The following is a 25,959-nucleotide window of genomic DNA, read 5'->3' as shown; positions in this document are numbered from 1 at the left end:
AATGAGGCGACCAGAACTGTACACAGTACTCCAAATGTGGCCTTACCAAAGTTTTGTACAGCTGCATCATCACCTCACGGCTCTTAAATTCAATCCCTCTGTTAATGAACGCGAGCACACCATAGGCCTTCTTCACAGCTCTATCCACTTGAGTGGCAACTTTCAAAGATGTATGAACATAGACCCCAAGATCTCTCTGCTCCTCCACATTGCCAAGAACTCTACCGTTAACCCTGTATTCCGCATTCATATCTGTCCTTCCAAAATGGACAACCTCACACTTTTCAGGGTTAAACTCCATCTGCCACTTCTCAGCCCAGCTCTGCATCCTATCTATGCCTCTTTGCAGCCGACAACAGCCCTCCTTACTACCCACAACTCCACCAATCTTCGTATCGTCTGCAAATTTACTGTCCCACCCTTCAACTCCCTCATCCAAGTCATTAATGAAAATCACAAACAGCAGAGGACCCAGAACTGATCCCTGCGGTACGCCACTGGTAACTGGGATCCAGGCTGAATATTTGCCATCCACCACCACTCTCTGACTTCTATCGGTTAGCCAGTTCGTTATCCAACTGGCCAAATTTCCCACTATCCCATGCCTCCTTACTTTCTGCACAAGCCTACCATGGGGAACTTTATCAAATGCCTTACTAAAATCCATGTACACTACATCCACTGCTTTACCTTCATCCACATGCTTGGTCACCTCCTCAAAGAATTCAATAAGATTTGTAAGGCAAGACATACCCCTCACAAATCCGTGCTGACTATCCCTAATCAAGCAGTGTCTTTCCAGATGCTCAGAAATCCTATCCTTCAGTACCCTTTCCATTACTTTGCCTACCACCGAAGTAAGACTAACTGGCCTGTAATTCCCAGGGTTATCCCTAGTCCCTTTTTTGAACAGGGGCACGACATTCGCCACTCTCCAATCCCCTGGTACCACCCCTGTTGACAGTGAGGACGAAAAGATCATTGCCAACGGCTCTGCAATTTCATCTCTTGCTTCCCATAGAATCCTTGGATATATCCCGTCAGGCCCGGGGGACTTGTCTATCCTCAAGTTTTTCAAAATGCCCAACACATCTTCCTTCCTAACAAGTATTTCCTCGAGCTTACCAATCTGTTTCACACTGTCCTCTCCAACAATATCGCCCCTCTCATTTGTAAATACAGAAGAAAAGTACTCGTTCAAGACCTCTCCTATCTCTTCAGACTCAATACACAATCTCCCGCTACTGTCCTTGATCGGACCTACCCTCGCTCTAGTCATTCTCATATTTCTCACATATGTGTAAAAGGCCTTGGGGTTTTCCTTGATCCTACCCGCCAAAGATTGTTCATGCCCTCTCTTAGCTCTCCTAATCCCTTTCTTCAGTTCCCTCCTGGCTATCTTGTATCCCTCCAATGCCCTGTCTGAACCTTGTTTCCTCAGCCTTACATAAGTCACCTTTTTGCTCTTAACAAGACATTCAACCTCTCTTGTCAACCATGGTTCCCTCACTCGACCATCTCTTCCCTGCCTGACAGGGACATACATATCAAGGACACGTAGCATCTGTTCCTTGAACAAGTTCCACATTTCACTTGTGTCCTTCCCTGCCAGCCTATGTTCCCAACTTATGCACTTCAATTCTTGTCTGACAACATCGTATTTACCCTTCCCCCAATTGTAAACCTTGCCCTGTTGCACGTACCTATCCCTCTCCATTACTAAAGTGAAAGTCACAGAATTGTGGTCACTATCTCCAAAATGCTCCCCCACTAACAAATCTATCACTTGCCCTGGCTCATTACTCAGTACTAAATCCAATATTGTATACACACTTCAACCCCTCTCCGTGCCTGCAAGTACTCTCCTTTGTCAGTGTTCCCTTCCCCACTGCCTCATTACACGCTTTGGGGTCCTGAATATCGGCTACCTTAGTTGCTGGACTACAAATCCAGTTCCCATTCCCCTGCCAAATTAGTTTAAACCCTCCCGAAGAGTACTAGAAAACCTCCCTCCCAGGATATTGGTGCCCCTCTGGTTCAGATGCAACCCGTCCTGCTTGTACAGGTCTCACCTTCCCCAGAATGCGCTCCAATTATCCAAATACCTGAAGCCCTCCCTCCTACACCATTCCTGCAGCCACGTGTTCAACTGCACTCTCTCCCTATTCCTAGCCTCGCTATCACGTGGCACCGGCAACAAACCAGAGATGACAACCCTGTCTGTCCTGGCTTTTAACTTCCAGCCTAACTCCCTAAACTTGTTTATTACCTCCACACCCCTTTTCCTACCTATGTCGTTGGTACCAATGTGCACCACGACTTCTGGCTGCTCACCCTCCCCCTTAAGGATCCTGAAGACACGATCCGAGACATCCCTGGCCCTGGCACCCGGGAGGCAACATACCTTCCGGGAGTCTCGCTCGCGACCACAGAATCTCCTATCTATTCCCCTAACCATTGAATCTCCTACAACTATTGCTTTTCTATTCTCCCCCCTTCCCTTCTGAGCCCCAGAGCCAGACTCAGTGCCAGAGACCTGGCCGCTAGGGCCTTCCCCCGGTAGGTCATCCCCCCCAACAGCATCCAAAATGGTATACTTGTTTTGAAGGGGAACGGCCACGAGGGATCCCTGCACTTTCTGCCTGTTTGTTTTTTTCCCCCTGACTGTAACCCAGCTATTCTTGTCCTGTACCTTGGGTGTGGTTACCTCCTTGTAACTCTTCTCAATCACCCCCTCTGCCTCCGGGATGATCCGAAGTTCATCCAGCTTCAGCTCCAGTTCCCTAACACGGTCTTTGAGGAGCTGAAGTTGGGTGCACTTCCCGCAGGTATAGTCAGTGGGGACACCGGTGGTATCCCTCACCACCCACATCCTACAGGAGGAGTATGTAACTGGCCTAGCCTCCATCCCCTCTTACCTGACAGAATATAGCTGCCCTGTGGACTAACTAGATCTCCGCCCTCCGACCCTGCTCCCAGTCAGCTACACTTTCTGTAAACTCCTGGCTCTCTTCGCACTCTTTGCGGAAATGTCGGAAACAAAATGAAAGGAGCGCCTTACTCCCTCCTCACCTAACTCCCTCGGTCACCAAACTCTCACTATCGCACTCAAATGCACAAAATTCAGCATCTTCTCTAAACCTTGCCCCTCGCACCTTAAACCTATGCCCCCTAGTAATTGACCCCTCTGCCCCGGGGAAAAGCCTCTGACTATCCACTCTGTCTATGCCCCTCATAATTTTGTAGACCTCTATCAGGTCGCCCCTCAACTTCCTTTGTTCCAGTGAGAACAAACCGAGTTTATTCAACCGCTCCTCATTGGCTAATGCCCTCCATACCAGGCAACATTCTGGTAAATCTCTTCTGCACCCTCTCTAAAGCCTCCACATCCTTCTGGTAGTGTGGCGACCAGAATTGAACACTATACTCCAAGTGTGGCCTAACTCAGGTTCTATACAGCTGCACCATGACTTGCCAATTCTTAAACTCAATGCCCCGGCCAATGAAGGCAAGCATGCCGTATGCCTTCTTGACTACCTTCTCCACCTGTGTTGCCCCTTTCAGTGACCTGTGGACCTGTACTCCTAGATCTCTCTGACTGTCAATACTCTTGAGGGTTCTACCATTCACATGTACTATTGATGACTGTGATTAATGTAGAAATTGTTATATATTAAATTTTATATCTGTTGCAGGAATGTTTATAAAAGCCTGAGTTAAGGTATATATTTGTGGCAGTAATATTATTAAAGAGCCTAGGTTAAGTACCCAGATTGTGTCTGCTAAATTTGTAATTAAGGAGCTGTAAAAGAGTGACATAATTATTGATTTTAACCATTTTCTTAGTTACAGATAAAGAGCTAATGGAATCGTGTTTTGAATGCTGGACATTCCATGGAGTGCAGATAATTTATGGGGGGAGTGGTGTTTAGTCCTAGATAAGCAAGTCATGGAACTTAGTGGGCTATAGATGATGTAACTAACGGAAGGAGCCAGGTCTGTCTGTAGTTTTGCAGTTTGCCATAAGATTCCAAGTTGACCAGTATTTTTGCCAAATGCTGATAGATTGAGCAGAATTGTATTGGATCTGCACTTGAAAGGAACTCTCTCCAAAAAGCTAAGCAAGTAAGCCTGTTTTGTTAACTTTAATTATAAGTGTCATTTGATCTGTATTGGGTTGCTTAATTGGAGTTAGCAGCAGGGTTTAGTTTAGGTGGTTTAAGGCTTTCCTTTTGTTTAAAAGCTGTTCAACTGATAATTTTAAAGCTGTTTTATTTGATGTTCATGTGGTTAATTGAGTGTTGTAATTAAAGTTTTTTTTTAACATGAAAGATACATAGTGGTCACAGTCATCACCCATGGGGTGAAGTATCCTTTCCTCACAGTTTTTACAAATTTAAAAGTATCCTTACAAATGTTGGCTGTTGAGTAGACTATCTTTCTGTCACTGCTCCTGTCAAATCCTCCATTAGAAATAAGAGTACAAGAGTTGCTGGTGGGTGTCTCAGTGGGAGTGTTGGGTACATTACTGTTTTGCTTGTTTAGTTCAATCAATGACAACATTTCAAAGTACATCAAACGTAGAGACACACGCCAAGTGACAGCTGGAGACACAATTTAGCCCTCGTCACATTTGGTGGATTTAAAAATATTGGGTAGTCTTTGAATGTAATTTTTGGAGTTCTTCTGTCTGCTGAAACCTCCTCTCTATGTTCAGAGATAAATTCGAACCAGAGTGGTGGCCACAGTGGATATCCACACAACAACGAGGGCAGCAGTGATGCCAATTTGCTGGTGTCGCCCCTGGTTGTGGCGGGAATCGTGATTGGATTGGTCCTCTTCCTCTCCTGCATGACCATCATCGTCGGAAGCTTGAGAAAAGACGGCCGCTTAAGAAATTCTCATATCAGGACCGAGGCCAGTTACGGTGAGTACCCTTTTCAAGCTGTGCCCTCCGCCTTTCCTTCTTGGCATTCGGAGCCCAGTACCGCATCTCAAACTTTTCACATGGAAGAGAGACATCCCTTGGCTGTGCCTCCCCCCCCACCACCACCTCAGCTCAATATGTTCTCTCGACAAAGGCTTCCACCGGGGAACCTAATCAGAACCGATCAGAGCATTTTTCCAAATGGTGAGGAGTTAGGAACCATGGAGGATAAGGGATCCAAGTACAGAAATCGTAAAGCTGACGGAGGGGGACAGAAATAATTCAAAAAAGTAATGAATTGTTGGCACTTAACTCAAGGGGGCCACATGTGGAATAAGTGCATTCACCTCTGGACACCGCACCTCAGGGAGGATGTATCGACGTTAGAATGGGTGCAGGCCCTTAGCTGAGTGAATAATAACCCTTAGGGCAGCACGGTAGCATAGTGGATAGCACAATAGCTTCACAGCTCCAGGGTCCCAGGTTCGAATCCCGGCTTGGGTCACTGTCTGTGCGGAGTCTGCACATCCTCCCCGTGTGTGCGTGGGTTTCCTCCGGGTGCTCCGGTTTCCTCCCACAGTCCAAAGATGAGCAGGTTAGGTGGATTGGCCATGATAAATTGCCCTTAGTGTCCAAAATTGCCCTTAGTGTTGGGTAGGGTTACTGGGTTATGGGGTTATGGGGATAGGGTGCTCTTTCCAAGAGCTGGTGCAGACTCGATGGGCCGAATGGCCTCCTTCTGCACTGTAAATACTATGATCCTCTGAACCAGAAGCTCCAGGTTCAACTCTGGACTTATTGGCCACCGAAGGCCAATTACCTGTTGGCACTCATGGTTGAAAATGAATTGTTGGGTTTGGGGTTGGAGAACAGCCAAGTGACAGTGGGACCCGTAAGGACCTGGCTGCATTGTGTGAGGAGGGGATAAAGAGGTAGGAAATTGGAGGAAACAAAAATGACTGCTGAATCCATGTTATGAACAAACCAACTAACCAGCTCATTTTCATTCACATTGTCCCTTTAACATGGTAAATCTTTCCAAGATATTTCGCAGGAACCTTGGCAATCAAAAACTGACACCCGACTACATTGGCGATAGAAGGACCAATGACTAAAGGTTGGTCAAGGAGAGAGAGAGGATGAGTTGTTTAGGTAGGGAGTTGAGGACCAATACAGATTGAAGCTTAGCAGGGAATGGTGAATGGGGTTGCACAGGAAAGCAGAAATAGATGAGCACCGAGATCTCAGAGGGTTGTGGGGCTGGAGCAGATTGCAGAGATAGGGAGGGGTTGGGGCCATGGTGGGACTCAAGGCGTTTCTGAACCGGGAGCCAGTATGGGGGAGTGAGCACTGGGGTGATGGCTGAGTGGGATTCTGGGCGAGTTCTGGGATACGGGACAGCAGAGGTTTGGGATGAGCTTGTGGAGGGTGGAAACTGGGAGGCCGATAAACAAAGCAAAGCAGCCAATCACAAAGCACGTTTTCAGGGCCGCTGCCTGTTACAAAGTCACATGAATGGGGAGAGGAATTAGACATGTGTGGTAATACCAGGTATTGCGGTACCAGAGAGAGGAATAACCATTGGCTAGACCGCGGGGTCTACCATTGGGCAATGTACATAGCCCCGCCCTGAGAGGCGGGGTATAAGAACCTGTGCCATCCCCAGCAGCCTTCACTTCTGTAACTTCGCTGCTGGGTACAGTTCTATCTGATTAAAGCTGAATCGATATAAGGAACAACCATAGGTTCGTCCCGGGAAGGATAGATGGGGGATTTAAATCTTGGCAGCGAGCAGGAATTGCGAAATTGAAGGATTTGTTCTTAGACGGGACGTTCGCGAGTCTGGGAGCACTGACAGAAAAATATGGGTTGCCACCTGGGAATGCATTTCACTATATGCAAGTGAGGGCATTTGTGAGGCAACAGGTGAGGGAATTCCCGCAGCTCCCGGCGCAAGAGATCCAGGACAGAGTGATTTCGGGGGCATGGGTGGGTGATGGTAGGGTGTCAGATATATATAGGGAAATGAGAGATGAGAGGGAGACAATGGTAGAGGAGCTGAAGGGAAAATGGGAGGAGGAGCTGGGGGAAGAGATTGAGGAGGGGCTGTGGGCAGATACCCTACGTAGGGTAAACTCTTCGTCCTCGTGTGCCAGGCTCAGCCTGATACAATTCAAGGTTCTGCACAGGGCGCATATGATGGGAGCAAGGCTGAGTAGATTTTTTGGAGTGGAAGATAGGTGCGGGAGATGCGCGGGAAGCCCGGCGAACCACACCCACATGTTTTGGTCATGTCCGGTATTGCATTGGTTCTGGGTGGGTGTGGCAAGAGTGATGTCAAAGGTGGTGGGGATCCGGGTCGAACCAGGCTGGGGGTTGGCTATATTTGGGGTTGCAGATGAGCCGGGAGTGCAGGAGGCGAGAGAGGCCGATGTTTTGGCCTTTGCGTCCCTAGTAGCCCGGCGAAGGATTCTACTTATGTGGAAAGAAGCTAAACCCCCGGGCGTGGAGGCCTGGATAAACGACATGGCAGGGTTTATAAAATTGGAGCGGATAAAGTTCGCACTAAGAGGTTCGGCTCAAGGGTTCACCAGGCGGTGGCAACCGTTCCTTGACTACCTCGCAGAACGATAAGGGAAATGGAGAAGGTAGCAGCAGCAACCCGGGGGGAGGGGGGAGGGGGGAGGGGGGAGGGCCCACGCAGGCCCTCAGGGGTTTCCTATAATTGTTTGTATATTAGTTATTTATACTGGCGTGTGGGACTTTATTGTATTGAAGAGTTATTATTTTGTTGTTGGCAGTTGCCGTTTAGTTAATATATTATTTATTTGTTAAAAAAAAAATGGTCATTATTATTTATATTGTTTTAAAGTTGTAAAAAGGGGAAAATCCTGTACTGTTCTTGTTTGACCGAAAAAAATTTGAATAAAATATATATTTTTTTAAAAAGCTGAATCGATATGACTCCACGTGGACTCAAGAGTATTGATTGTGCATCAACATGGCACCCGAGTTTCACTCTAACGGTGCATCACGTAGCTTTCACTTAACCCCCCCCAGAGAGAGTGAGAACCAGCAATAAATAACTCACCCTGGCCATGAGTCATGAGATTTGAATAAAAACATGAGCCTGATTGAACGGTGAGACTGTGAAACACACCGTCAGGGGACTGCCAAACCCTGAATAAATGTGTTGACCCTGATTTAAATTTGAGGTGGTCCTGTTGATCGAGCTCAGTTAGTCGCACTTTACCACCCAGAGCTCCTCAGCTGCAGCCTTGCGCGAGACGTGTCTGTGAATGTGATCACCACTAATGGTACAAGTTTCACCGACGGGAACGGCTCTGAGTTCAGAACTTTCAATAAACCTCCACAATTATTGTGGAGATGCAGCCTGCGCTCTTCGCCGCATTATTGCTGAGAAAGCCACAGGTTAGGCTCATTTCTGTCGCAGTTTATCGTATCAAAGGGCATCTTGAGAAGTGTGTAGTGGGAAAAGGGAAGAGCCTTTTGCCTCAATCCCGGGTTACCAGGCCCAAATCATTCCATTTCACACATCGCTCACTCTTTCCTGGCTTCTCAACATATCGGGCGGGATTTACCGACCGTCCCGCCATGAGATTTTCAGCGGCGGAGGCAGCCCGCCAGCGGGATTTATCGACCCCGCTGTTATCAACGGGATTTCCCGGTGACTGCACCCCTCGTCACCGGGAAGCCTGTGCGCCTGGGTGACCAGCCGGTAGATCACGGCCATCAGATGATCCCTTCTCACTCCTGACAAATCACGGTGATGGAAATTGAACAGTGACACACTGGATGAGTAGAAATATCCCCTCAGAGATTGAAACGGTACCAGATTCATGGACAGTGTAGAGAAAGAATGGCACTGTATCTAACCCAGAGCGGTACCTGTCGTGGGGGTGTTTGATGAGTACAGTGTAGAGGGAGCTTTACTCTGTATCTAACCCCGTGCTGTACCTGTCCTGGGAGTGTTTGAATGGGACAGTGTAGAGGGAGCTTTACTCTGTATCTAACCCCGTGCTGTACCTGTCCTGGGAGTGTTTGATGGGGACAGTGTAGAGGGAACTTTACTCTGTATCTAACCCCGTGCTGTACCTGTCCTGGGAGTGTTTGAATGGGACAGTGTAGAGGGAGCTTTACTCTGTATCTAACATAACATAAGAACATAAGAACTAGGAGCAGGAGTAGGCCATCTGGCCCCTCGAGCCTGCTCCACCATTCAATGAGATCATGGCTGATCTTTTGTGGACTCAACTCCACTTTCCGGCCCGAACACCATAACCCTTAATCCCTTTATTCTTCAAAAAACTATCTATCTTTATCTTAAAAACATTTAATGAAGGAGCCTCTACTGCTTCACTGGGCAAGGAATTCCATAGATTCACAACCCTTTGGGTGAAGAAGTTCCTCCTAAACTCAGTCCTAAATCTACTTCCCCTTATTTTGAGGCTATGCCCCCTAGTTCTGCTTTCACCCGCCAGTGGAAACAACCTGCCCGCATCTATCCTATCTATTCCCTTCATAATCTTATATGTTTCTATAAGATCCCCCCTCATCCTTCTAAATTACAACAAGTACAGTCCCAGTCTACTCAACCTCGTAATCCAACCCCTTCAGCTCTGGGATTAACCTGGTGAATCTCCTCTGCACACCCTCCAGTGCCAGTACGTACTTTCTCAAGTAAGGAGACCAAAACTGAACACAATACTCCAGGTGTGGCCTCACTAACACCTTATACAATTGCAGCAGAACCTCCCTAGTCTTAAACTCCATCCCTCTAGCAATGAAGGACAAAATTCCATTTGCCTTCTTAATCACCTGTTGCACCTGAAAACCAACTTTTTGCGACTCTTGCACTAGCACACCCAGGTCTCTCTGCACAGCAGCATGTTTTAATATTTTATCATTTAAATAATAATCCCTTTTGCTGTTATTCCTACCAAAATGGATAACCTCACATTTGTCAACATTGTATTCCATCTGCCAGACCCTAGTCCATTCACTTAGCCTATCCAAATCCCTCTGCAGACTTCCAGTATCCTCTGCACTTTTTGCTTTACCACTTATCTTAGTGTCGTCTGCAAACTTGGACACATTGCCCTTGGTCCCCAACTCCAAATCATCTATGTAAATTGTGAACAGTTGTGGGCCCAACACTGATCCCTGAGGAACACCACTAGCTACTGATTGCCAACCAGAGAAACACCCATTAATCCCCACTCTTTGCTTTCTATTAATTACCCAATCCTCTATCCATGCTACTACTTTCCCCTTAATGACATGCATCTTTATCTTATGCAACAACCTTTTGTGTGGCATCTTGTCAAAGGCTTTCTGGAAATCCAGATATACCACATCCATTGGCTCCCCGTTATCTACCGCACTGTTAATGTCCTCAAAAAATTTCACTAGTTAGGCACGACCTGCCCTTTATGAACCCATGCTGCGTCTGTCCAATGGGACAATTTCCATCCAGATGCCTCGCTATTTCTTCCTTGATGATAGATTCCAGCATCTTCCCTACTACCGAAGTTAAGCTCACTGGCCTATAATTACCCGCTTTCTGCCTACCTCCTTTTTTAAACAGTGGTGTCACGTTTGCTAATTTCCAATCCGCCGGGACCACCCTAGAGTCTAGGGAATTTTGGTAAATTATCACTAGTTCATTTGCAATTTCCCTAGCCATCTCTTTTAGCACTCTGGGATGCATTCCATCAGGTCCAGGAGACTTGTCTACCGTTAGCCCCATTAGCTTGCCCATCACGACCTCCTTGGTGATATCAATCCTCTCAAGGTCCTCACCTGTCATAGCCTCAGTTCCATCAGTCACTGGCATGTTATTTGTGTCTTCCACTGTGAAGACCGACCCAAAAAACCTGTTCAGTTCCTCAGCCATTTCCTCATCTCCCATTATTAACCCCGTGCTGTACCTGTCCTGGGAGTGTTTGATGGGGACAGTGTAGAGGGAGCTTTACTCTGTGTCTAGCCCCGTGCTGTACCTGTCCTGGGAGTGTTTAATGGGGACAGTGTAGAGGAAGCTTTACTCTGTATCTAACCCCATGCTGTACCTGTCCTGGGAGTGTTTGATGGGGACAGTGTAGAGAGAGCTTCACTCTGTATCTGTGGTAGTATGTATTGGGGGTCATGTGGGACTGGAAGCCCTAATGTCATTGGCTGACAGATCCCGGGTCCTGGTTGGCCGTTGACCTCTAGCTCCGCCCTGAAGACGGAGTATAAGAAGCCGGAGTATTCCCCCGCAGGCCAGTTTACTATCGAGCTGCAGGGGAACAGACACGCTTAATAAAGCCTCATCGACTTCACTCTATTCGTCTCACGGAGTCTTTGTGCGCTACAATTTATTAAGCGTGCCTAAAAAGGACTATGGAGCTCAGGATCATTCCGGAATGCCTGAGGATCAGCCCCCACGCAGTGAACGCGGCAGCAGCCTTCAAGCACTGGCAGACTTGCTTCGAGGCCTACCTCAGAACGACCACCGGCCGGGTCTCAGAAGACCTAAAACTGCAGGTCCTGCACTCGAGGGTGAGCACGGAGATTTTCTCCCTCACCGAAGACTCGGAGGATTTCCAGACGGCGTTCGCAGCACTGAAAAGTCTCTATGTCCGCCCAATTAACCAAATCTACGCTCGCTACCAGCTCGCGACAAGACGGCAAGCTCCCGGAGAATCGATGGACGAATTCTACGCCGCGCTGCTGATTTTGGGACGAGCCTGCAGCTGCCCGTCGGTGAACGCAAACGAACACACGGACATGTTAATGCGCGACGCTTTTGTGGCAGGTATGCAATCCTCCCAAATCCGCCAAAGACTTCTAGAAAAAAAGTCGCTAGGACTCTCAGAGGCACGGGCCCTAGCAGCCTCCCTAGACGTGGCTGCGCGTAATACCCGCGCCTACGGCCCTGACCGCGCGGCAGCCCATTGGGCCCCGTACGTACCCGTCGCGGCAAACCCCCTACCCCCCACCCGGACACCCCACAGGCTTGTGCGGTCCAAACGCCGAGTCGCACCGGGGGCGCCCGTTGTTATTTCTGCGGCCAGGCGAAACACCCCCGACAGCGCTGCCCGGCCTGCGCAGCTATCTGCAAAAGCTGCGGGAAAAAGGGCCATTATGCGGTTGTGTGCCGGTCCCGCGAGGTCGCCGCTGTCCCGGGAGCACAGGGAGCCCTGCAAGCAGTTTATGCGCCCCAACCCCCCCAGCACGCCATGTACGACCCGCAGGTGCAGCCGCTCTGGGTCCCGACCACCGCGGTCCCGGGAGAACTGGGAGCTCTGCACGCCGCTTACGCTCCCCAACCCCCCTCCCCGCAGCCCATGTATGACCCGCCGCCGGCGCTACCGCTTTGGGTCCCGGCCAACACTCTCCACGGAGAGGAGGGAGTTTTGCGCGTCCCTAACGCCACCCTAACCCTCACCCCGCGCCCCACACCTGACCCGCCGGCGCCACCTACTTGGGCCCCGACCACCGCTGTCCCCGGTGAGGGAGCTCCGCGCGGTCCTAGCGCTCGCGGTCCTGGCGCTCGCGGTCCTAGCGCTCGCGGTTCTAGCGCTCCCCAGCCCCCCCAGCACACCATGTGCGACCCGCAGACGCCGCCATTTTGGGTCCCGGCCACCACGAGGGGAGGAGGGGCGCCGATGTGCGACCCGCAGACACCACCATTTTGGGTCCCGGCCACCACGAGAGGAGGAGGGGCGCCGCCATCTTGGACCGCCCCAGACCTGTACGACGCGTGGGGGTGGCCATTTTGTCCACCCCCGCCGCCATCTTGTGACCCCCCAGCCACGTGCGATGTATGGGGGCGGCCATTTTGTCCATCCCCGACGCCACCTTGGACGGCAACAACGGACCCCACTCCACTACTACAACCACGGCTCGCTTCAATTACGCTCGATCAAGCTCGGCCCCGGACACTCCAGACGACGACGACAACGGTGCTAATAAACGGCCACGAGACGCCATGCCTAGTCGACTCCGGGAGCACGGAGAGCTTTATACACCCCGACACGGTAAGACGCTGTTCCTTGACCACCTATCCCAGCGCACAAAAGATTTCCCTAGCTGCAGGATCCCACTCCGTACAGATCCAGGGATTCTGCATAGTTACCCTAACGGTGCAGGGGAGGGAGTTCAAAAACTACAAGCTAAACGTCCTTCCCCAACTCTGTGCCCCCACCTTGCTGGGATTAGATTTCCAATGCAATCTACAGAGCCTTACGTTCAAATTCGGCGGCCCCATACCCCCACTCACTATCTGCGGCCTCGCAACCCTCAAGGTGCAACCCCCGTCCTTGTTTGCGAACCTCACCCCGGATTGCAAACCCGTCGCCACTAGGAGCAGACGGTACAGCACCCAGGACCGGACCTTCATTCGGTCCGAAGTCCAGCGGCTACTAAAGGAGGGCATAATCCAGGCCAGCAATAGTCCCTGGAGAGCGCAGGTGGTAGTAGTGAAGACAGGGGAGAAACAAAGGATGGTCATTGACTATAGCCAGACCATCAACAGGTACACACAACTAGATGCGTACCCTCTCCCCCGCATATCCGACATGGTCAATCGGATTGCCCAATATAAGGTCTTCTCCACCGTGGACCTCAAGTCCGCCTACCATCAGCTCCCCATCCGCCCAAGTGACCGCAAGTACACAGCCTTCGAGGCAGACGGGCGATTATACCATTTCCTACGGGTCCCTTTTGGCGTCACAAACGGGGTCTCGGTCTTCCAACGGGAGATGGACCGAATGGTTGATCAACATGGGTTGCGGGCCACGTTCCCGTATCTCGACAATGTAACCATCTGCGGCCACGATCAGCAGGACCACGACGCCAACCTCCAAAAATTCCTCCAGACCGCCAAAGCCTTGAACCTCACGTACAACGAGGACAAGTGCGTTTTTAGCACCGATCGGCTAGCCATTCTGGGCTACGTAGTGCGCAATGGGATAATAGGCCCCGACCCCGAACGTATGCGCGCACTCATGGAATTTCCCCTCCCGCACTGCCCAAAAGCCCTGAAACACTGCTTGGGGTTCTTTTCATACTATGCCCAGTGGGTCCCCCAGTACGCAGACAAGGCCCGCCCCCTAACACAGACCACGACCTTCCCTCTGTCGACAGAGGCCTGCCAGGCCTTCAGCCGCATCAAAACGGATATCGCAAAGGCCACGATGCGCGCCATCGACAAGTCCCTCCCCTTCCAGGTCGAGAGCGACGCCTCCGACGTAGCTCTAGCGGCCACCCTTAACCAAGCGGGCAGACCCGTGGCCTTTTTCTCCCGAACCCTCCACACTTCAGAAATCCGCCACTCCTCAGTAGAAAAGGAAGCCCAAGCCATAGTGGAAGCTGTGCGACATTGGAGGCATTACCTGGCCGGCAGGAGATTCACTCTCCTCACGGACCAACGGTCGGTAGCCTTCATGTTCGATAATGCACAGCGGGGCAAAATCAAAAACGACAAGATCTTAAGGTGGAGGATCGAGCTCTCCACCTTCAACTATGAGATTTTGTATCGTCCCGGAAAGCTGAACGAGCCGTCCGATGCCCTATCCCGCGGCACATGTGCCAACGCACAAATTAACCGCCTCCAAACCCTCCACGAGGACCTCTGCCACCCGGGGGTCACTCGGTTTTACCACTTCATCAAGTCCCGCAATCTTCCATACTCTTTAGAGGAGGTCCGTACAGTCACAAGGGACTGCCACATCTGCGCGGAATGCAAGCCGCATTTTTTCAGGCCAGATGGAGCGCACCTGATTAAGGCTTCTCCCCTCCACCGACCGCAACGCATATTTTCTTAATGTGGTGGACGAATACTCCCGCTTTCCTTTTGCCATTCCCTGTTCTGACATGACTGCGGCCACAGTCATTAAAGCCCTGAACAGCATCTTCACACTGTTCGGTTACCCCGCTTACGTCCACAGCGACAGGGGGTCCTCTTTCATGAGTGACGAGCTGCGCCAGTTCCTGCTCAGCAAGGGCATAGCCTCAAGCAGGACGACCAGCTACAACCCGCGGGGGAACGGGCAAGTAGAGAGGGAGAACGACACGGTCTGGAAGGCCGTCCTACTGGCCCAACGGTCCAGGGACCTCCCAGTTTCACGGTGGCAGGAGGTCCTCCCGGACGCTCTCCACTCCATCCGGTCGCTATTATGTACGAGCACTAATCAAAGCCTCATGAGCGTCTCCTTGTCTTCCCTAGGAGGTCCTCCTCTGGAACGTCGCTGCCGATCTGGCTGGCGGCCCCAGGACCCATCCTGCTCCGAAAGCATGTGCGGGCACATAAGGCGGACCCGTTGGTCGAAAGGGTTCACCTCCTCCACGCGAACCCCCAGAACGCCTACGTGGAGTACCCCGACGGCCGACAGGACACGGTCTCCCAGCGGGATCTGGCGCCCGCTGGCAACACGCACACCCCCCCGACACCATCAACCCAACCCCCCCCTTCCTGCCACCGCCGCACCCCGCGACAGCCCCCTTCCCAGGAGGATCGGTTCCCCTCCCCTCAGCACCGACCAAGAATAAAGCCCAAGCTGAAACCGTAAGGCTCCTGGAGGCGACGACAACGGTACAAGCACCACCACCACCGGGGCCGAGGCGATCGACACGGACGACCAGACCACCCGACCGACTCGTGGCGTCGATCTAAAACTAAATATGGACTTTCACAAGAACGTTTTGCTTTTCTTCCCATACCCTCTGTAAATAGTTGCAACAGGACAAAATTGTACAATACTGTATTGCCTTGTGAATGTTTTTTTTTCCCTCCCAGGACCAGCCCTGTAAACCCTTACCACCATACGAAGCATCACCCCGCCGGGTTCATTTTTGACAAGGGGTGAATGTGGTAGTATGTATTGGGGGTCATGTGGGACTGGAAGCCCTAATGTCATTGGCTGACAGATCCCGGGTCCTGGTTGGCCGTTGACCTCTAGCTCCGCCCTGAAGGCGGAGTATAAGAAGCCGGAGTCTTCCCCGCAGGCCAGTTTACTATCGAGCTGCGGGGGAACAGACACGCTTAATAAAGCCTCATCGACTTCACTCTATTCGTCTCACGGAGTCTTTGTGCGCTACAGTATCTAACCCCGTGCTGTACCTGTCCTGGGAGTGTTTGATGGGGACAGTGTAGAGGGAGCTTCACTCTGTATCTAACCCTGTGCTGTACCTGTCCTGGGAGTGTTTGATGGGGACAGTGTACAGGGGGCTTTACTCTGTATCTAACCCTGTGCTGTACCTGTCCTGGGAGTGTTTAATGGGGACAGTGTAGAGGGAGCTTTACTCTGTATCTAACCCCGTGCTGTACCTGTCCTGGTGGTGTTTGATGGGGACAGTGTGGAGGGAGCTTTACTCTGTATGTAACCCCATGCTGGACCTGTCCTGGGAGTGTTTTATGGGGACAATGTAGAGGGAGCTTTACTCTGTATCTAACCCCGTGCTGTAGTTGTCCTGGGGGTGTTTGATGGGGACAGTGTAGAGGGAGCTTTACTCTGTATCAAACCTCGTGCTGTACCTGTCCTGGGAGTGTTTGATGGGGACAGTGCAGAGGGAGCTTTACTCTGTATCTAACCCCGTGCTGTAGTTGTCCTGGGAGTGTTTGATGGGGACAGTGTAGAGGGAGCTTAACTCTGTATCTCACCCCGTGCAGTTGTTGTCCTGGGAGTGTTTTATGGGGACAGTGTGGAGGGAGCTTTACTCTGTATCTAACCCCGTGCTGTACCTGTCCTGGGAGTATTTGATGGAGACAGTGTAGAGGGAGCTTTACTCTGTATCTAACCCCGTGCTGTACCTGTCCTGGGAGTGTTTGATGGGGACAGTGTAGAGGGAGCTTTACTCTGTATCTAACCCCGTGCTGTACCTGCCCTGGGACTATTTGATGGGGACAGTGTAGAGGGAGCTTTACTCTGTATCTAACCCCGTGCTGTACCTGCTGTGGGAGTGTTTGATGGGGACAGTGTAGAGGGAGCTTTACTCTGTATCTAACCCCGTACTGTTCCTGTCCTGGGAGTGTTTGATGGGGACAGTGTAGAGGGAGCTTTACTCTGTGTCTAACCCCGTGCTGTTCCTGTCCTGGGAGTGTTTGATGGGGACAGTGTAGAGGGAGCTTTACTCTGTATCTAACCCCGTGCTGTACCTGTCCTGGGAGTGTTTGATGGGGACAGTGTAGAGGGAGCTTTACTCTGTATCTAACCCCGTGCTGTACCTGTCCTGGGAGTGTTTGATGGGGACAGTGTAGAGGGAGCTTTACTCTGTATCTAACCCCGTGCTGTACCTGTCATGGGAGGTGTTTTTTGTCATATTTATGTTTGACAATACAGCAGCTTGCCAGATTTGACCACATTAAATGCAAAATATCAAAATTAAATTCTGGAAGTTTCTAGCAGGTTGGACAGCATCTGTGTAGAGAGGAAAAGAGTCCACGTTTCTGGTGGATGATCTCTTGACACTTTTCAAGTAAAATCTTGTAAGTTATGGAAATACCTACAGGCTCAATGGGCCAGTGTTCAAAGCTGCAGAAAGGTTAGGCTTCAAGCAATTCCAGGAGCAAAGATGGACCCAGAGAGCCCAGAGGTAGACTTATCACCATAGCCCGAGGCCCTGGCTAAGCTCCAACACATGCAGTACCTGTCCTCAGCCTGAAGAGGCAGTGAGAACGCAGAATCACAGCCCGGGACACACAGATACAGTGGGGTGCCGTGGAGAGACGGGAGTATGAGATGGGGTGTGATGGGTTGCGATCCCGGCCGGGGAATGGGAGAGACCCATTGCTTCCTTGTGTGACCAGAAAAGAACTCCTGTCTCTCCACCCTCAAGTAAACCTAAAATGAACATTAGACATAATGGCTGGAGTCAGCCATTTTGCTCCTCAAGCCTGTTGAGCAAGATCGCGGCTGACCTTTCACCTCCACTCCACTTTCCCACACTGTCCCCGTATCCGTTAATCCCCCTCGTCTCCGCCGTGGCTCAGTTGGCCGTTCACTGACCTCCGAACCACAAGATTCCTGCCCCACTCGGACTGGTGCAGTACTGAGGGAGTACTGCACTGTCAGAGGTGCCATGTTTTGGATGAGACATTGAACCGAGACCCCGTCTGCTTGCTTGGGCGGATGTAAAATAGCCCATGGCGCTAATTCAGAGGGGCGGGGAGGTACCTTGGTGTCCCAGTCAGTAATTATCCCTCAATCAACACCACAAAACACAGATTACGTTCATTGTTCAAACTTCCTTATGAATAGATTCCAGCATTTTCCCAATGGCTGACGTGGCTGCGTGGAGGGCTGAAGGGCCTGTTCCTCTGCTGTACTGTTCTTTGTCAGTCTGATTGGCCTGTGGTTCTCCATTTTCTCTCTCCTTCCTTTCTAACTTCCAAACTGTTGGGACCATTTTAGAATCCGGGGAATTTTGTAAAATCACAGCCAGTGGTGATGGTGGGCTGGTTTAGCTCAGTGGGCTAGACTTAGTGGGTTTGTGATGCAGAACAAAGCGCGGGTTCGATTCCTGTACCAGTTGAGAATTCTGAATTCTCCCTCTGTGTACCCGAACAGGCGCCGGAGTGTGGTGACTAGGGGCTTTTCACAGTAACTTCATTGAAATGGAAAAAAAAATGAAAATCGCTTATTGTCACAAGTAGGCTTCAATGAAGTTACTGTGAAAAGCCCCTAGTCACCACATTCCGGCGCCTGTTCAGGGAGGCTGTTACGGGAATTGAACCGTGCTGCTGGCCTGCCTTGCTCTGCTTTCAAAGCCAGCGATTTAGCCCTGTGCTAAACAGCCCCTGCAGTGGTAATGTAAGCCTACTTGGGACAATAAAAGTTATTTATTTATTATTATTTATTTATGAGCCTCTTTTTTTAAATAGAACTGAGTGGCTTGTCAGACAATTTCAGTGGGTATTAATTGTCAACCACATTGCTGTGGGTCTGGAGTCACATGTAGGCCAGGCCAGGTAAGGACGGCAGATTTCCTTCCCTAAAGGGACATTAGTGAACCAGATGGGTTTTTGCAATAGTTCCATGATCATAGCTGCTATCACTAATATTTTATTCCAGATTTATTTAATTCATTGAGCTTATATTCCCCATCTTCTGCGGTGCGATTTCAACTCGCGTCTCCAATGTATTAGGCTAAACTTCTGGATTGGGGATCTGGTAACATGACCAGTGTTCTTCCGTACCCAGTAATTAACTCCTTGACATATTCTCCATGTTTCTATCCCACAGCCCCGGACGGCTTCTCATTCAGAGAGTCGGTTGGAGAGCTGCGATCAACGTGTGTTGAAGAGTATTCCCCCGCTTTCGATTTTGACTCCTATATCGAGACACTGTCACAGGTCAATGTGATGTATCAGGATTCCCCTCCACAGTGAGTATCTTCCTAGGCTGGTGCCTGTCCTCTGTGCCCTTTTGGGCCCGTGCAATCAGTAACAGACAGAAAGCGAATAAGATATTCTCGTGGAGACTGATTTAGATAAGCCGCTACCTCGTCCTCACCAAGGTTGCTAATGTGCTTGAGTTTCCAAGTCAACGCCGCCAAAGTTTGTGACAGTTATGCAGCTTTTGTGACAGTTATGCAGCTTTCAAATGATCAAAATTGCCCAGTAGTTCACGTCTCAACGCGGCTGAAAAGGTTTCTTGGGTAAAGTATTGACCTCCATTTCCAAACTGCGTTAGATAAATACTTGAAGGGGAAGTCATTTGGAGGCTATGGGAAAAGGGCAGAGAATTGTGACAAATTGGATTGCTCTTTCAGAGAGACAGCACAGGACCATGGGCTGAATGGCCTCCTTCGGCGCCATTGTGTCCGTGATTTTGGTTTAAGATTTGACAAGCATTGCCCTTTCTGCAGTCTCCAATTTCCATAGACGTCGAAACATTGCTCTTTCTTTCTCTCTTCCTTTCCCTCTCTCTCTCTTTCCCATATTTTATCTCCCTCGTTCTCTTCTTTCATCTCATCATTCTCATTCTCCTCTCTCGCTTTGCCCATTCTCTCTTGGGGAGAGATTCTTCAACCCCCACCAGTCGCATTTTCAGCGAGGGGGGCACATAAAATACGAGGGGTGTCCAGCCCAACACCCCCACGTCCACTCCTGAACTGTCCCCCACAATACACTTGGTGGTTGGGTGCTGAATGGAATGGGATGTAAATGCAAAGCTGTCCAACTCTCTTGCTCATGAATAATGACAACCTGACATGAAAGCCACATACCATCCTGCCTTGGAAAGATACCAATGTTCCTTCATTGGCACCGGTCAAGATCCTGGAACTCCATAAGGCCATAATACATAGGAGCAGCAGTAGGCCATTCGGCCCATCGAGTCTGCTCCGCCATTCAATGAGATCATGCCTCCTCTGACCTGATAATCCTCAGCTCAGGGCAGCACGGTAGCACAAGTGGATAGCACTGTAGCGTTAACAGCGCCAGGGTCCCAGGTTCGATTCCCAGCTGGGTCACTGTCTGTGCGGAGTTTGCAAGTTCTCCCCGTGTGTGCGTGGGTTTCCTCCGGGTGCTCCGGTTTCCTCCCACAGTCCAAAGATGTGCAGGTTAGGTGGATTGGCCGTGTTAGATTGCCCATAAGGGTTGGGAGGGGTTATTGGGTTGCGAGGATAGGGTGGAAGTGAGGGCTTAATGTGGGTCGGTGCAGACTCGATGGGCCGAATGGCCTCCTTCTGCACTGTGTGTTCTGTGTAATCTATGTAAACTCCACTTTCTCACCTCATCCACATAACCCTCGATTCACTGACTGATTAAAAATCTGTCTATCCTCACTTTGAACATACTTAACGACCCAGCCTCTACAGCTCTCTGCCGTAAAGAATTCCACAGATTCACTCCCCTCTGAGAGAGGAAATTCCTCCTCATTTCCGTCTTCAACGGGTGACTTCCTTGCTCGGAGATTATGGGCAGGATCTAACCGAATTGCAGCAGAGTCCCGTGACGAGCGCGTTTAGCTGGGTGTTTCCCGGCGCTCACAGTGCCGAGGAAGACCACATTCCCAACTGTTGCAATCCGGAGACTCAGCGGGGACTGCCACACTGAGGCCATGCTTAGTCCTGTTCCTGCACTGAGAACACCACTCGCCAGAACAGTGCGGGAGGAGTGCCCCCCCCCCACACTGACGCAATCCCCAGAACCCCCAAAGCCCCAACTCACCTATAAGGGGGTCCTCGGGCCCCTCCCCTCCCCCCACCCCGGCGCAGGAAGACTGCCATCTGGGCACCTTGGCGTTGCCAGGCTGGAATCCAGGTGGCACTGTCAGGGTGCCACCCTGCCCAGAGGGCAAGCACCTGGGCACTTCCGAACCCCTGGCAGACCCTACCAAGTTCCGTTCCATCTGGTCCCGGTTTGTGGGCACCAACATTGAGCGGCACTCAGCTAAGGTCTCCGAGGGGAAGGGATTAGATGCCAGGGCCTCGGACGATCAGGCATTTTAGAGGCAGACTAGCTACCTCAGGTGGGGCGGCGGTTAGCCGAGGTCCCAGGTTCGATCCCGGCCTCCGGTCACCGTCTGTGTGGAGTTTGCACGTTCTCCCCGTGCCTGCGTGGGTTTCACCCCCACAACCCAATCACCCCCACAACCCAAAAAGATGTGCAGGGTAGGTGGATTGCCCGTGCTAAATTACCCCTTAATTGGAAAAAGAATGATTGGGTACTCTTAAGTTTATTTTATTTTTTTAATTTAATTTTTAAAGTCGAGCTGCCTCACACTAATATGCAGATTTTCCACACACTGATCCCGCCCACTATGGGCTGGATTCAGATCGCGACGTCTCCCGAGATCCCGTTAGATCTCGTGAAGCGTGAAGAGCTGGGTGGATCCCAGAAGAGGGATCGCCCAGCATCTACCGGCCACATCGCGCCCCTGACCTATGCATTCTGCTCCTTTACTCCCTCACAAGAGGAAACACCCTCTCAGCATCGACCCTGTCAGCCCCGCCGAGAATCCGATATGTCTCAATAAGGTCGCCTCTCATTCTTCTAAACCCCAAAGAGTACAGACCCAACCTACTCAACCTCTCCTCATAAGAAAATCCCTCCATACCCGGGATCAACCGAGTGAACCTTCTCTGGACTGCCTCCAATGCCAGTATATCTTTCCTTAGATAAGGGAACCAAATTTGTTCACGGTATTCCAGGTGTGGTCCAACTAGCGCTCCCTCCCTAACAGCACCGTGGGTATACCTACACTAGAAGGTTCAAGAAGACAGATGGGCAATACATTTTTAAAATAAATTTAAAGTACCCAATTCATTTTTTCCAATTAAGGGGCAATTTAGCGTGGCCAATCCACCTATCCTGCACATCTTTGAGTTGTGGGGGCGAAACCCACGCAAACACGGGGAGAATGTGCAAACTCCACATGGACAGTGACCCAGGGCCGGGATCGAACCTGGGACCTCGGCGCCGTGAGGCAGCAGTGCTAGCCCACTGCGCCACCGTGCTGCCCCTTAAGGGCAATAAATACTGACCTAGCCAACAATCATAGAATCTCTACAATACAGAATGAGGCGATTCGGCCCATTGAGTCTGCACCGACCCCTCTCATAGAGCACTCTAACCAGGCCCCTGCCCTAGCCCTGCAATCCCGTAGCCCCACCTAACCCGCACAACCCTGGACACTAAGGGGCAATTTAGCACGGCCAATCCACCCAACCTGCACATCTTTGGACTGTGGGAGGAAACCGGGGCACCTGGAGGAAACCCATGCAGACAGGGGGAGAACGTGCAGAATCCGCACAGACAGTGACCCGAGCCGGGAATCGAACCAGGGACCCTGGTGTTGTGAGGCAGCAGTGCTAGCCACTGTGCCACCCACATCCCGGGAAAGAATACAATTTTTTTTAATGGGCCAGGAGCCAGACCCACCGTCTATGGAACTGTTGGCAGAGAGGAAAAAGGTGGGAGATGGAAAATTGGCGATAGGATTAAAAGAAAATACATGGTGCACTCGGAATGAATACCGGAATTATCTGACGGACATTTTCAGCTGTTTGGAATGGGAGAGAGTCATGTGTGTTTACCTGTTCAGACGCATGTGAAACGGGACTGGAATGGACATCTGTCTGGTGCCTGGGTATCAGTGTGCGTCTCCGCTTCCTGCAGGATGATGGGATGCAATCAGATGAAGCACCCAGCAGCAGCGATGTGCTGACCTACTAATGTCACTTTGCAGAGAGCTCCCAGAATCTCTGCTTTGTATTCTGTGCAGTGGCGACAGGCGATAACCTGAGCAACAACAGCTATCCGCTGTCTAACTGCCTATTAGTCTTTCACTCGTCATTGATTGTTTGGGAATCTCAATCCGTCTTGTTGACTTGTTTATCGGCAGCACCAGCTGCGTCGCGATGGGGAGCATTGTCACGTCTGAGTCAGAGAGGCACAGGGTTCAACTCCCACTCCAGAAACCTGAGTCGAGAATACTCCACATCGCACAACACGAGCAGCCCTGCATCACTGATGTGGCGTCCTGGTCAGAATTGATCCCTCAGCCAACACCAAAAATAAATCTGGTGGTTATCACAGTGCTGCTTTTGGAATTGTTGTGTGAGAAAGTTGGCTGTTTTTCCCTGTGTTACAGCAGTGACTACAATTCCAGAATGGTTCGATTGACTGTGAAGTGCTTCAGGAAACTACAAAGTTAGGAAAGGCGCCAAAGTCTTTCTCTCAGAGTTGGTACATGGCCTGGGTTTTCACCCCCAGATAGCCATCGAGTTTTTACAGCACAGAAAGAGGACATTCGGCCCACCGTGTCTGCACCGGCAATCACGCACCTAACGTTTTTAAATTTAGAGTACCCAATTATTTTTTTCCATTTAAGGGGCAATTTAGCGTGGCCAATCCACCTACCCTGCACATCTTTGGGTTGTGGGGGGGAAGTGAAAACTCCACACGGACAGTGACCCGGGGCCGGGATCGAACCCGGGTCCTGAATGCCGTGAGGCAGCAGTGCTAACCATCGCGCAACCGTGCCGTCCAAGCATCTATCACTTCCAATCCCATTTTCCAGCACTTGGTCGGTGGCCTTGTCTGCTACGGCCTTTCAATCGCTGATCTAAATGTTTCTTAAATGTCGTGAGGGTTCCCGCCTCTATCATGCTTTCAGGCAGTAAGTTCCAGATTCCCACACCCCGTCTGGCACCCTAAGTCCCGAACACTCATACCCCCATGCCGACCACTGCCCCCATTCATCCCAGGGCCTTTTATAGCCACTATACCAACTTAGTGCCAACTCAAGCCAACCTATATCCCCCACCCTTTGCCCTTACCTCTCATTGCCAACTCACTTAATATCCATGGGCAGACCTCAGGAGCCAAGCTGTCGTAAAATAAAGCTGCATGTATATTGGGGGTTCATTGACAGTTATGGTAGTTCCGATGAGCTTTAGCAGTTCCAAAGAGCTTTGACAGTTATTTTACAGCTTGACAGTTCTTTGACAGCTTCACAATTCTTTGATAGTATTGACCATTCCAATGAGTTTATGCACTTATTATGCACATTCATGCCTACTTTTAACAGTCCCAAAGGGGCACATGACTTCCCCCAAAGGGGTTCCGGGACCATATCTAAAGAGGTAACCTGGCTGTCCAGAAATTTCCACACGGTTCAGACCTGCTTCCAATCTGCCCGTTCTGGGTTTCAGACGCCCACCTCACCAAAATCACCCAGGTGGAGGCAGCAGCTGATTTTCTGGGCAGTTGATTCCGGGAAACATGGATGTGGAACTCCCTCCCTAACAGCACTGTGGTCTGCAGCAGTCCAAGAAGGCAACCCACCATCACCTTCCCAAGGGCAATTAGGATGGGGAACAAATGCTGGCCCAGCCAGCAATGCCCACATCCCGTAAACAAATAAAAATATACAATTCGGCGCTCGCCCCCATTCACTCCGACTGCAAAAATGGCGGCGGCTGTGTTCGGGGGAGGAGCCTCAGGATTCAGACCTCTGATGACATTTTGGTCCAGAAGGAGAGACTGTCCATTTGCATAAAAAATCAGACCTGTGTTCGTACAATGAGGCATCCATTGTGACAACTACGCCAAGATACAGGTCGTTTCTAGGTCAGCAGTTACAAATGTTAAGATTCATTCTCCTACAGCTTCACTATGGGTGGCACAGTAGCATAGTGGTTAGCACTGTTGCTTCACAGCGCCAGGGTCCCAGGTTCGATTCCCGGCTTGTGTCGCTGGAGTTTGCACGTTCTCCCCGTGTCTGTGTGGGTTTCCTCCGGTTGCTCCGATTTCCTCCCACAAGTCCCGAAAGACGTGGGGCGGGATTCCCCGACCTCCCGCCAGGCTGAAGAATCGCCGGGGGACGGCGTGAATCCTGCCCTGCCACCCCGGCACCGGCTGCTGGATTCTCCGGCGCCGGATTTTTGGCGGGGGCGGGAATCACGCCGTGCCGGTCGGGGGCCGTTGGCAGCGGCACCCCCCCCCCCGGAAAGGCCTGGCCCGCGATAGGGGCCCACTGATAGCAGCCGGCTTGTGCCATGGGGGCACTCTTTCCCTCCATGCCAGCCGGTGTAACGGTCCGCCATGGCCACCGTGGAGAAGAAGCCCCCTGCGCATGTGCTGGGATGACATCAGCACACGCTGGAGCTCCCGCGCATGCACCATCTCGCGCCGGCTGGCAGAGGCCTTTTGGCGTCAGTTGGCGTGGCGCCAAGCCCTTTGGCGCCGGCTGGCGTGGTGTCTTCCGGGCGGCCTGACGCCGGAGTGGTTCACGCCACTCCTCGGCGTCGGTACGGCCCGCCCCGCCGGGTAGGGGAGAATCCCGCCCGTGCTGTTAGGTGAATTGGACATTCTGAATTCTCCCTTTGTGCACCCGAACAGGCGCATTCTCCCCGTGTCTGCGTGGGTTACACCCCCACAACCCAAGATGTGCCGGAATTTCACAGTAACTTCATTGCAGTGTTAATGTAAGCCTACTTGTGACAATAATAAAGATTATCCTTATTATTACTCATGTGGGATTTACCGAGATTTGGTACTAATTCCATTGAGATGATTA

At 51.0% G+C, this 25,959-nt stretch overlaps 1 protein-coding gene across 2 annotated transcripts in view; it reads left to right on the top strand.

Annotated features, from left to right (window-relative positions):
* Positions 1 to 25,959, top strand: part of bean1 (brain expressed, associated with NEDD4, 1) — a 214,722-nt gene that overhangs the window by 160,820 nt on the left and 27,943 nt on the right. For both annotated transcript variants that reach the window (XM_072517817.1, XM_072517816.1), the window contains 2 exons: positions 4,718 to 4,927; positions 19,174 to 19,315. In XM_072517817.1, coding sequence (XP_072373918.1) covers positions 4,718 to 4,927; positions 19,174 to 19,315 — 352 coding nt within the window. The remainder of the gene's footprint in view (positions 1 to 4,717; positions 4,928 to 19,173; positions 19,316 to 25,959) is intronic.

This window comes from Scyliorhinus torazame, chromosome 10 (genome assembly GCF_047496885.1).
Source record: "Scyliorhinus torazame isolate Kashiwa2021f chromosome 10, sScyTor2.1, whole genome shotgun sequence".
Taxonomy (NCBI): domain Eukaryota; kingdom Metazoa; phylum Chordata; class Chondrichthyes; order Carcharhiniformes; family Scyliorhinidae; genus Scyliorhinus; species Scyliorhinus torazame.
This window is presented reverse-complemented; position numbering and strand designations above follow the sequence as displayed.